General features: G+C 36.3%; 2 protein-coding genes across 3 annotated transcripts; one reads left to right on the top strand and one right to left on the bottom strand.

The window, feature by feature from the left end:
* The first annotated feature begins 663 nt into the window (after positions 1 to 663).
* On the top strand, positions 664 to 6,935 carry LOC120079359 (dipeptidyl aminopeptidase BI). The gene is made up of 11 exons (XM_039033520.1): positions 664 to 1,122; positions 1,250 to 1,428; positions 1,885 to 2,107; positions 2,219 to 2,360; positions 2,442 to 2,642; positions 2,805 to 2,939; positions 3,078 to 3,206; positions 4,566 to 4,981; positions 5,190 to 5,406; positions 5,645 to 5,835; positions 6,512 to 6,935. The coding sequence occupies exons 1-11, from the start codon at positions 758 to 760 to the stop codon at positions 6,687 to 6,689; spliced, it is 2,376 nt and encodes a 791-aa protein (XP_038889448.1). The 5' UTR covers positions 664 to 757; the 3' UTR covers positions 6,690 to 6,935.
* Positions 6,936 to 7,536: 601 nt separating this feature from the next.
* Positions 7,537 to 12,253, bottom strand: LOC120080571 (biotin carboxyl carrier protein of acetyl-CoA carboxylase, chloroplastic-like). Of its 2 annotated transcripts, none has more exons than XM_039035281.1 (7): positions 11,876 to 12,253; positions 11,026 to 11,079; positions 10,764 to 10,921; positions 10,360 to 10,678; positions 10,170 to 10,241; positions 8,044 to 8,109; positions 7,537 to 7,936 (listed from the first exon to the last, which is right to left on the bottom strand). In XM_039035281.1, the coding sequence occupies exons 1-7, from the start codon at positions 12,026 to 12,028 to the stop codon at positions 7,913 to 7,915; spliced, it is 846 nt and encodes a 281-aa protein (XP_038891209.1). In that variant the 5' UTR covers positions 12,029 to 12,253; the 3' UTR covers positions 7,537 to 7,912. The 2 variants fall into 2 exon arrangements, with proteins under 2 accessions (XP_038891209.1, XP_038891208.1); XM_039035280.1 differs by having other exon boundaries at positions 10,764 to 10,939; positions 11,876 to 12,251.
* Between the last annotated feature and the right edge of the window lie 986 nt (positions 12,254 to 13,239).

Raw genomic sequence — 13,239 nt, 5'->3', positions numbered from 1 at the left:
TTTTAAAAAACAATATTTTCAAAAACCAAGCCAAGTTTTAAAAATAAAATTAAAAAAAAATACTTTTTATTTTTGGATGTTGATTAAGAATTATGGTGTTCTTTTAAGTAAAGTGAAACTATGATAAGGAAATTGAGAGATAATAGCATAAAGCCAACTTCAAGACTTTGACATTTTTGCAAAATCATTAAACAAGGTCTATGGGCCTAATTTTTAAAATTCATTCTGACATCTCTGCAACTACCCCTATTTTAAAAAACAATATTTTCAAAAACCAAACCAAGTTTTAAAAATAAAATAAAAATACTTTTTATTTTTGGATGTTGATTAAGAATTATGGTGTTATTTAAAAGTGAAGACTATAATAAAGAAATTGAGAGATAATAGCATAAATTTTGAAAACATAAAATTAAAAATAAAATCCATATCGTATAAGATTTTATAAATTTGTTGGATCTAAAATTAAAAGACCAAAAATGTACTAGACACTTTCTAAAGTATAGGAGCTTATGAATATATAAAATTAAAAGTTTAAGAAAATATTAGAGCATTATAAAAGAGTATGAGATTAAAGGTATGCAAAGTTTATTAAATTTGTAATTTATTATTATTATTTATATGAAACATTTCTAGATTAAATATTGATTCACTTGAAAAAAAAAATGTGATGAAATCCAACCGAGTCGAACCGAACCACTAGAGAAGTGTAAAGGGCCGTCCGTAGTTGGAAAAACTCTACCCTACCATTTCTCCGGCTATGAACCGACTTCGCGCAGCCCTCCGTCACCGCCGCACTAATCTTCACGGCGCACTTCGGCGATGCCTCCACTACAAGGCACCAAAGTCACCGCAGCCACCGTCACCTGCGGCGCCGCCGAAGCCTCCAAAGAAGCCACAGAGCTTCTCAATGCACGAGCTCACTTGGGAAGATCCTTACAGTTGGATGTCAAGCTTGAACGACAAGGTAGCGATGCGCCATATGGACGTTTACATGGAGCAGGAGGAGAAGTACACGGAGGCTGTAATGGCCGGCACAGAACGCCTCCAGAGTAAGCTCCAGTCTGAAATGGCGTCTCGCTTGGCTTTCGATCTCTCAACTCCTCCACTTCGCTGGGGACCTTGGTAGGTTTTCTTATTTATTATGAACTCTTTACGTTACTGTTAATGTTTTTTTTCTATGCCGATAGGAATCGATATCTTTACCTCAACTACTGTTCATCTCTTTGAAGGCGAATGTCAATCGCCGCAGGTTGTATTATCGAAGAGTTGAAGAAGGAAAGCAATATCCTGTTCTCTGCCGCAGATTAGCGAGCTTACATGAAGAGTTTATTTCCAATAAATCTCCTTCTGCTGGATTCGATTATGTTTCTGGCAAGAAAATCGAGCAGAAGTTGATTGACTATAATCAAGAAGCTGAGAGATTTGGAGGTTGCTTACTTTTTGTCTGGCACTACTCTTTTTTCATTTGGTTAAAAATGTTCTTTTGTGGGGATTCAGGATTATTATTGTTAGAAATTTAGAATGAATTCATGATAGACTTGTGAAGGGCTTTATCCATTAAGACTACTTTTCAATCCTTTTTTTTTTTATCACTTAAAAGTTCTCTGAACGGTGTATATGGAAGGAGTCTGTTCACTGAAAGACACTTGCTTCCAAAGTAATCTTATATCTCCAACTTATTATTAGGCTAGTTAATGGGGAATGAGAGAATTCTATTTCTTACTGCAGCTTGTTAAAAAAAATTTATCTCATAATATGAAGTGAAGCAATCCTCTGCAAGAAAAAGAGCTTGTAGTTCTGATTCTTGATTACGCATGGCTATCTTGTACTCCTCCCTTTGTATTTGGAACATGTTAAATCTCATCTTCTTAATTATTATGATAGGTTATGCGTATGAGGAACTATCAGAAGTGTCTCCAGATCATCGCTTTCTTGCATACTCTATGTATGACAAGGACAATGACTACTTCAGATTATCTGTAAAGAATTTGAGTTCTGGTTCTTTATGTAGTAAACCTCAAGTGGATCGAGTTTCTAATTTGGCATGGGCCAAAGGTGGTCAGGCATTGCTCTATGTTGTCACTGATCAAAATAAAAGACCATGTAGGTTGGTAAATTAGTTTCTCTGCACAGTTCCTCCTTATTAGTGTTTTCTTTTTCCTTCCATGTTGACTATGGTTGTAAACGTGAGATGGAACGTGCTCGTTCTTGTTTTTAGATTGTATTGTAGCTTGATTGGATCAACTGATGAAGATATTTTGCTTCTGGAAGAACCAGATGACGATGTTCATGTTTATATAAGACACACAAAAGATTTTCGCTTTGTGACTGTTAATCGGTTCTCTCCTACATCTTCCAAGGTATGTATGGCAGCTGAAGAACTTCTTACTTGGTACTTATGCCAGTTGAGATTATATTTTTATTATGAACCCACATTACAGGTCTTTCTGATTAATGCTGCTGATCCAGTATCGGGTATGAAGCTAATTTGGGAGTGTGAAGGATTGGCCCATTGCATAGTGGAACATCATCTAGGAGATCTTTATTTGTTTACGGATGCTAGTAAAGGTCATGAACCTGTAGATTCTCATTATCTTCTTCGAAGCCCTCTTAAGGTTGACTCCATTCCAAGAACATGGGAGGTTGGTTTTGTTCATTGGGACTACTTGTCCTTGTTGATCTTGTTACTCTGAATGATTCAAAAACTTCAACATTTCTATGAACGTGGGTTTTTTTTTTCTCTGTCTTGGCAATTCTTAGTCCAAAACATTTTCTTAAGCAACCAATTTTCTGATGTGCTGCAGCATGTATTTGTTGATGACCCCGACTTGGTGATCGTGGATGTTGATTTCAGTCATATGCATTTGGTGCTTATACTTAGGGGAGGCGGGAAATTTAGACTCTGTGCTGTTCGTCTACCCTTGCCTGTTGGTGGAAAGGTCTGTTTTCTGGAATTGTAGGACTAGGACTATTGATGGCTCTTGTTGCATACAATAAGTAGCTATAGTTACCATATAACTAAGCAGGCCCTTGGCTACCATTACTTATTCCTTCATCTGTCACTTTCAATGTGCCAGGGACCAATCAATCTCAAAGAACTTGAACTACAATTTCTGCCCCTTCCTAAGCATGTATCTCAGATTTCCTCAGGACCAAATTATGACTTCTATTCATCAACAATGCGATTTACTATTTCATCGCCTGTGGTATGTGAATGTCTGCTGGTTGTTTATTCTTAAGATTGTGTTTGCACATACTGTTGCCTATAACTGTACGGTGGTTGTGGCACAAAATTTGATGAATATGAGTTGTTGATTGCTTTTAATGTTCAAAGTTATGTCCATTATCATATCTTATGTAGTGTTTGGAGGGCACTTTACTTTCTATTTATTTTTAAAACTAGAATTCTGATAGGAGACCACTTAACAAGGAAATCCTCGAGAAAACAAAAAGAAATAAGAACTGTGAAAGATAGATTTATGTTGCAATATCAATAATGAAACTACAATATACCATAGTCTTTCAAGAGGGCTACTCTCTCCTTCAATTCTCCAAAGGAAATTCCCATCAAATTCTTCATCCCTTCCTACCACTCCTACTCCTTCTATTTATAGCAATATTCACTAACTAACTTCCCATCTAAGTACCCTTATACCCATGATACCATTACTAATATTCTCCTAATAGTCCTACTATTTCTATACTAGGGGTCTTACAAACTCCTTGTTATTGGAATTAGTAATATGAACTAAACTAACACGATTTCTTGGGCATAATTTTATAACCATTTAAAAAAACCAAGTCAAAATTTGAAAACTAAGAAAAAGTAGTTTTTAAAAAACTTGAGTTTGTTTTTAAAATATGGCTTAGAATTCAAATATGTTTTTAAGAAAAGTGAAAATTACTGAAAAATTATGTGGAAGCAAGCAATAACTTTAAAAAACAGAAAACAAAATCAAATTGGTCATCAAACGGAACCTTATCTATTAAAGAAATAACTATTACTATCTTCTCGTTTACAATTTAAAAGTAATAAGTACATGTGAAACTTGTAGCTAGGGTGGAGTAACCCTCTCTAAGTATGTTTTATCAAGCCATAAGTGTTTGAATCCAAGTAATTTATACCAAGGATATGAGTGTTATTCTATTTGTAATGTTCCAGCAAAACTTGGCACAAACATCATTGTACAGTCTTCTATTATGGTCTATTGTCTATCTTTAGCTATAATGGATTAACACCCCTTCTTTTGTAATTCAATATTTCTGGATTAATGATTTTTTTCCATAAATCTCCAAAAAGTGGTTCCCTCTGTTGTGACTTTCGGGGTTTTCATACCTTCTTAACTCTGTAAGGTTGTCTACTTTGCTTCTCAACTTGCTTTGTAATTGTAAATCTAGGTTTCTCTCTATTTTGTTGAGCTATTACCCTTGTTAGCATTGGCGTTGGCTTAGAACCGTAAACTTTTGAATGTCATGATTCTAAGAACTTAACCTATTTAAGACTTCAGAACAGATGTCTGTCTGATCCTTTGCTGTCCATTAATGGTTTTTTTTATTTCAAACAGATGCCTGATGCTGTAGTTGATTATAACCTATCAGACGGAAAATGGAATATCATTCAACAGCAAAGCATTCTTCATGAAAGAACACGAATTCTATATGGAACAGCTTCCTCTGCGGGAGGATCGGGAAAAGTTTCTAATGCATTGGAGAACTCTGTGGATGAAGCCAACTTTGATGATGATCAGATGTGGAACAGCCTTTCTGAATATTATGCTTGTGAACACTTCAATGTCTCATCAGATGATGGAGTTTTGATTCCTTTAACCATCGTATACTCTTACAAGTGTAAGAAAGAAAATGAAAACCCTGGATTACTTAATGTACATGGAGCTTATGGTGAGCTACTTGACAAACGGTGGCGGAGCGAGTTAAAAAGCCTTCTCGATCGTGGTTGGGTCATTGCATATGCTGATGTTAGGTTTGTAAGCATTTACACTTCCCGTAACTCTGAATGCCTCCATGGCTTGAAGGAACTTTTTATTGATTTGCATGTGGAAATTATTTTAATTATCATATGAAAGTTATATAACTTATTTTAGATTCCATAACAAACTTCTGTATCCCAAATTTGGCATCTCATTTCCTTTTGTTTGGCTCTGACATATAAGTAAATGCTTTGCTTCCAGAGGTGGAGGTGGAGGGGGTAAGAAGTGGCATCAAGATGGTAGGCGTTTAAAGAAGTTCAATTCAGTGCAAGATTATATTTCATGTGCTAAATTCCTCGCCGAAAGAAAGATTGTAAATGAGGAGAAGCTTGCTGGTTGGGGCTATAGTGCTGGAGGACTTTTGGTTGCTTCTGCCATCAATCAATGCCCGGAATTATTTCGAGCTGCTATTTTGAAAGTATGCTTCTATCTTTTGCATTATTTTGGCACACTTGTTGCACTTTATGTTACTTATGGAGTTGGATGGAAGGAGGATTCCCTTTTATAGGACTTTATAATTTTACTATGATCAAATTGTTTTCTTCTTCCTGCTTCCTCTGCTTGTTTTAAAAGAACTTTCCTTCAGAACTCAGGAGAGTATGGCTAAATTTAGTTCTATTTCACTTTGTTTCACTAAATCGTCCATTTTGTTTCAGGTTCCATTTCTAGATCCAATAAACACACTCCTTCATCCCATTATACCACTAACTCCTGCTGACTATGAAGAATTTGGATACCCTGGGAATGTAGATGACTTTCATGCAATACGCAGATACTCTCCCTATGATAACATACAGAAGGATGTTGCTTACCCTGCTGTTTTGATAACCTCGTCTTTTAATACCCGGTACTTGTCTTTTTCTCTGCTAGTCAAAGTTCATATAATTGCACATCCATAAACAAGTTTGGAGATACTTTATCGAGTAAAATGCTTGGGAACATGTAATTTGGAATATCCAATTATTTTATTAGTTATTAGTTCATTAAAACTTTTGGCACGTAGGGGACACATTTATGAGGAAAAACTGATAATTCTTTAACGAACATTGAAATATCATAGAAGGAAGAAAGAAATGAATAAAAGCCTAATCTCGATCTGCTGCCACCATTTCCCAAGGATGAAGTAAAAAGACCCAATGGCCACACGTTCTCAAATAGAAAATATGAAGGCACTTGATCCCCACTTTAGGTTCCAATTTCCAACAAATATGTAATTTATTTGCTCAATTGAGAAATATAATTTATTTTATGACATCGTACTTGGATCTTTAAATTGCACTGAAATGTGTTAGTTTGTAACTATATTTTTAAAAACTAACAAGTTTTAAAAAAATTGGTTTGCATCAATGTTCAGGATATTGCAGCTGACTGAATTAGTTGTATTAGAATTTAACTTACTTTGAGATATAATATTTCAGCTTGTATTCATTTTTCTTTACCGATTGTATCATATACTCATCCAGTTGTATTGTTCATAGTCCAGTCATTATGTGATGTTCAATCTTCGTGTTTGTGTTGTACAGATTTGGGGTGTGGGAAGCTGCAAAATGGATTGCTCGAGTGCGCGATTATAGTATTTATGATCCAAAACGTCCAGTAATTCTCAATTTAACAACAGACATAGTGGAGGAAAACAGGTATTTGCACTGTAAAGAATCAGCTTTAGAGACGGCATTTCTTATGAAGGCGATGGAATCGTAGGCTTCAGAGTTCAGAAGATTATTATGCATAGAAGCTGTTGTGGAAACATACAGTGATCAAGATTAGGTTAGATTAGATTAGAAGAGGGTGAAGGTAAAAGTTCCTTTTTGTGAGCGTTGTTCCAATGGAATGTTTCCCCTTTTTTTGGTTGATAAATTCTATCGAGGGTTAAATGACAGACAAGAAGTTACCCTTGTTTAGGCAAATTATAAATACCAGATACACATGCTTTACAGCCCTGCGCTATTTTTCTGTTGATTACTTCTTATAATTGGTTAAATTACAAATTTAGTTCCTATAATTTGGATAAAGTGAGAATTTAACCTATTGATCTAAAAGTTAGAATTCACCAATGGAGTTTTATCAAAATGTAAGGATGAAATTCTGACTTTTAAAATCATAGAACTAAAATTTAACTTTCGAGACTAAATTTGTTATTTAACTTTATAATGGATAGTTTTTCAGGATGATGGATTGCCTTTTGAAACAATGGAATGAATAGTTTTCAAAGTCTTGAAAATTGAAGTTTTCAGGGGCTTTGAATTTAGATTTCCTTGTAGGGTTCTGACGGACCTAATGCATTTACATTTATTTGTTAAAATCATGTGCTAAACATATTGATGTTGAAGTAATCATCTTGTGCATTGCAAAATTACATTCTTCACCCAAATTATCATGCTAGTCCAACCGCTAAGAGGTTCTCTAGCATGCCTACCCACTTAAAGCTTGCATCGATCGAACTATTTTTGTTCACTATTGAGGCCAAAATTCAAATTGTGAAATCTACAAATCAAATTTCTCAGACAAATGGTAATTTTTGAGAACCTCAGACAAATACTAGATGGAGACCTTCAATTTGTGTGATTACAATTAGGGATCATGAAATAGATTGTTTACTTACCATTCAATGATTGATGAACTGCCTTTCATTTCATCAAGTCAAAGAAGGCACCAAATAAGCAGTTTATTAAAGGATAAAAAATAGATATATATCAGATATCACAAAGAAAGTTGAAAGTTCCCACAAAAACTGGAAAAAGGAATTGACATTTATCAACACAATCTCTCTCTGACTACACTCAATTAAAAAGGAAAAAGAAAGAAAATGGGATAAAAAAGACACTACCATAACTAACCCACAACCTTGGAAACTCAATTTGCTTCCCATACTCAGCTTAATCACATCTGCTTAACTTGTCACGTGTAATCGAAACAGAATTCGTTTAAGGTTGAATGACAAACAAAGGCTGCGAAGAAACCAGAAGACAGTACGTACCAAGTCCATAAATCCATGGAAAAGAAATATAGAGTTAAGCTATTCATTACAATAACTGTAAAGGTTTGAACTACTTACCGTGTCAACGCTGACGGGCTTCGCATCCTCTGCAAGAACCTCGACTATGGTCCCTGATTGATCAGCCTGAATTAATTTTAAGGGCAGACGTTAGCCAAATGTTGACTGAAACTAGTGATCTGAGTAGTAGCTGGCAACGAGACATTATACATGGAGATGCACCTCTGTATTAACTTTAAGAGTGGCTCGATAACAACATTCTAGGAATTCAAAACCAGAATCTGAGTAGTAGCTGGCAACGAGACATTATACATGGAGATGCTATTTCAAAACCAGAATCAATAAAATTGTTTTCAAGTTTAATTGACCAAAGTAAAGATAAGTTTCCATGGTCAAATGTATCTCTTCATTGTGGGCAAATTGTTTCCTCTTTTTATATGTTATATTGTAGCGTACACTTCATAGATAAGGTAACTTCTATAATGTTTTACAATTTCTTCCTTGAAAATATTACAAAAAATCCAATAAAACCTACTGAACTTCCACTCTAACGTAAACTACTTTCTTCCTAATTTTTTCCACATTTCCTCTTGAAGTGTTATAATTAAATTTACTATAATCCATAAATTTGCCTTTAATTTTAGCGGTGATTTGACATGGTATCAAAACAAGAAGTCCTATGTTCGCACCTCTGCAACATTTTTTTCCCAATTAAGTTACCTCTATCTTTTGTGGGCTCTCTTTTCTGTATGCCCTCGTAATCTTTCTTTCCTTTTTTTTCCCTCAATGAAAGCTTGGTTATCCATTAAAAATGGAAAAAGGAAAAAGAAGAAAAAGATTTTCACTTGTTGGACCCTATTCATATTTCTGAGAGAGAGTGTTGAAGTATTAATATAATTAAATTTACTAGGACTCATCGGCTTAAGTTTTTTGAGTTTAGTGGTGATTTAACACTCTCTCACGTCAACTCCTTCTATCTACACACTTTTCTCACCAATAATAATTCCTTTCCCATAATTTGTTAATGATTAATTATTTATATTCAGAGTTAACTGATGTTATCTATAAAGGTCAAAATGGTGTTTCCAACTATATTTCAAGTCCCAAAATCAACTTATCTGTGAGGACCTTTGTTTAATGGATTAAGCACAACTGATGTGATTTCACAAGCCGCCCCCCAACATTGCTTTGTCCTGTCTCACTATTGTTGGTTATGTATGCTTTAAAAAATAAGGAGGATTTATTTTTCTGGTTATAGGTTAGCTAAAAATTGCAGATTACCCTACTTAATTCTTTTGGTGTTTCTCGGTGCTCCCATGCGGATGATGTTAGGTCCTTGGACCAGATGCTTTATGGTTTGGATATGAATCATAAAGCTAGGATTTGTTTGGATTGCAGCCATTAATGCTACATTTTGGGATATTAGGAAGGAAAGAAACTAACAATTTTTTAAGATAGAGAGGATTGGGACCAGGTGTGGGAAGCTATATTCACTTCAGGGTTTCTTCTTGATGCTATTATCTTACTTGAATAAGATCTGTTCTATATGTTCAATTGTTTGTCCTTGAGTTTTTTTTTGTGTAAGTTTTCTTTGTAGTTGTTTATACATTGTCGTATGAAAATTTGTTGATCAATAAATGGAACAACTAGAAATGATCAAAGAACCAAATATTAGTTGTGGGCAGGACTAATAGGAGATTTACTACTGATTCACATATATCTCTTGTAGGGGAAAATTGTTCTCATGGAAGAATAAGAAGCAAATTAAAATGGTCAGATCTAATTCCGTTCCCTATATATTGTTTGAATGAATGTTAACTCATAATCGATGGATTACTGCTCTCTTTTCCCTGTATTCAGTCACATCAACATTCTTTGAAACATAACAAGGCAGGTGAATGTTTACCACAGAGGAGAAACAGTGCTTGTTTCACCCATGATCAGGTGAATATAAAATTTGCAATTTATGTGAATCAAATATTGTTTGGAATATATTCTCCAATCAATAGACAATACCATATAGAATATACTGATAGCAAATCAAACGGGGAACAGGGCATAAAACTGAAGGAAGACAATAAGATAGCAAGCAGTGGTAGAATATGGATCAATTCTATCAACGGTAATATTCAAAAATAACTTTTCACATTCATAAGATTTAAATGGATGAAGAGGGGAAATCTTACTTCTATTTCGTTCATTAATTTCATGGCCTCAATGATGCATAAGATTTGTCCCTTCTGAACTTTATCTCCAACCTATTGGAGGAATTCCGCAAATAAGCCCCCAAGAACAGATTTACGATAAAATAAGATGTTGCAGCAGAGCCATGCCAATAAATTGATTTATGAAATCCTATTTGCTACAGAAATTTACCTTCACAAATGGTGGTTCTCCAGGTCCTGGACTACGGTAGAATGTGCCTGCCATAGGACATTTAAGAGGTGGAAGGGAGGACTTGGCCGACTTGGCAGCAGGAGGTGAAGATGGTGGGCTTGAAACAGGAGAAGTATGCGCTGGTAGTGCAGCAGGCATAGGGGGAGAAGCTGACTGTGCTACTGAAGGTGGGGGTGCATACATCATAGGAACGGTAGCAGGAGGCGGTGGCTGTGGTAAGGCCTCCTTTTTTCGGATTACCACTTCACAGTCGAGCTGTTTCAATTGCAACTCTACAATATCTCTGGAATCAACCAGTCTGCAAGCGGGTAAAAAAATAATGATGTACCATATCAATATGTAGGTTACTTTAGAGGAAAAGTTCACAGATTGAGCTAGCTAACTTGACAAGGCTTGAAACTTGAGTAATGAACTCAGAGATTGACTCTTCTGTTGCCAAAATTTTAGAAGCTTGATCACTCGATGGTTTGGCACCTCCATCCGATGCCAAAACATCAGATCCAGATGTAGCCTTAGCAGCAGTAGGTACATCAACAGGTTCCTTCAGTGAAACAGACGACTTCAAGAACAGCACGTTAGGAAGGAGTGAATACTTCAACAAAATAAAATCATTTTACAATAAGAATTTGAAGTAAGCATACATACCTCATTCAATTGTGCCTGAACGAGAGTTGAATGCTTACGAACAGACTGCACACCCTGCATCATAATGCTTATATATGTCACATGCTTTAATCATGAGAGGGTTAACAGCATGGCATGGAAAATAAATTTTAAGCTGAAGCGGTATAGTTCAATACAATAATTAGCACTGACAGAACTCAAAATAAATAATAGTGAATCTCAAGTAAATTGAGTAACGAATCTTAAGGCCACCAAAAGAGCCATTTACTATCTAGTGTAAGTTTATTGGTTGTTCTACCTAAAAAGCTGTGACAGAGATGGACTTTGAACCTGATAGACAATTGACAGAGATGAAATACACTTCACTGAAGCATGGCCATTTGTGAAAGAAAAGGAAGTACAAAATGCTCCAAAAACTTTTCTTTTTATATCCATGAGTGTCCGGGTCAATTTACGCGTACCAGACCCTACAACATTTATTCACTTGGGAGCTTCTGATGGCTTCTCTCTCAAACTACAAACCATTATAAAAGTTGGAGGAGTTGGCTTTGTATACGTTTCCAATAACATAACCCCCTGAATTATATGCTATTTATATCCAATTTACACCAAATCTATGTCTCTTTCACTCTTCAAATCGCTTTCAAACTTCTATACAACAATAAAACAGTCCAAGAATTCCATTTAAGAGAACCCTCCAAACACAGTATTCCAGTTTCTCTTCCAAATCAAGAAACCAATTGGCAGAACAAGTACACATTTAACCCCACCAACGAATTCAAAAGCAACCCAAATAATTACAGTGCAGGAGAATCGTAAATCAGAATCGGAACACATAAAATGAGCAGAATTAGGATGAATTGGCGCATACCCTGGTGAAGATTCGGAGTTTAGGCTTGTGGGGTAGCCGAAAAGAGAGAGCACAATGAGAGGTCTTGAAGTTGAAACCGCGGCGAGGCAGAGAAGTGCAGGGAGGTTTGGCGACTGCAGAAGGTGCTGAAGCTGAAGCCAGCGAGGAAGCCATTGGGTATCAGCTGGGAAGAAGCGAATCTGGTTCAGGCGGAGGGAAATGAAGGGGGTTGTTGTGAAGGAAGAGAAGAGAGAGCTTAGGAATCTCCGTCGGAGAAGATGGAGGTGGCGAGTGAGAAAGGGAACGACGATGAAACCAATGAGGCGGGGAGTGTGAAGAGAGGAAGATGAGATTAACTCGCTCGCCCTTTGTTGCCACTTGCCAATGCCAAATGGGCTCTATTTTCTTAACTACCACGTGAGAGTTTTCAATTTGGTTGTTTTTTTTAAATATAATTTAAGTCGAGGAAGTTGAGATTCAAACCTCTTACCTCTACGGCGATGTTATATGTCTTAATTATGGTTCAAACTAGTTTAGGGAGACGTTGGATTGAACTACCGATCTAATTTAATGTTAATAAGTGTCTTGTTAGCTCGTAGTTATGCTTAAAGTTGGCTCAGGTAATAGATTTCTAAATTTTAGAGTGTCTCTAACCTTTTCATTGTATTTATGTTATGGATAATTTTGAACTTAGGAGAAAGAACAATAAAGGAAGTAAAAGTTGGAGGATAAAGCCATAAAAGTTTCTCCTCTCAAATGGACGCAAGACATGTAGGAAAGAGGCTCAGGATAGATGTTAGGACCTTGATCCTTGTGAATCATAGAACTTGCACCAACTGAGCCTAAGCATGTGCATGAGCAGCACATGGATGAAGAGCAAGGCACGCGACACAGGCAGGCACACAACACTAACTTGCAAGCCCTTACAGGCATATAGGCGCACGTTCACACGCACGCATGCACATGCAAGATGGGTAGAGGCACCATTCCACAGGCAAGTGGACATTGGGTGCACACAACGTCTAGTAGACACACGTAGTGTCACAGATGTGCGTGGGAGCAAGGCAACGTGCACTCAATGTGCGTAGGAGATGCAACCTTTGTGTCAACCTAGCACAAGCAGTCAAGTGTGCTTTTGGTGGGAGTTAAGCTTGATCTGGGACAAGGGTTAGTGCTTACCATCACAGACAGAGCTTAGTAAGTTGTATGCATGACACATGACGACCATTTTGTGAAACACTAATAAGAAGTTGTTATTAAGTGTGTTTGCCCAAACTACACCAAAAGGGACACTTGGAGGTTAGTGGCAAGTGACATGGATCATGAGCTGGGAGGTTGGCAAGATTGGAGACACTAATTGATAGTTATCCATGATCATGAGAGGC

Source organism: Benincasa hispida, chromosome 6, assembly GCF_009727055.1.
Source record: "Benincasa hispida cultivar B227 chromosome 6, ASM972705v1, whole genome shotgun sequence".
NCBI lineage: Eukaryota > Viridiplantae > Streptophyta > Magnoliopsida > Cucurbitales > Cucurbitaceae > Benincasa > Benincasa hispida.
Note: the sequence above shows the minus strand (reverse complement) of the source record. Positions and strands in the feature narration are given on the sequence as shown.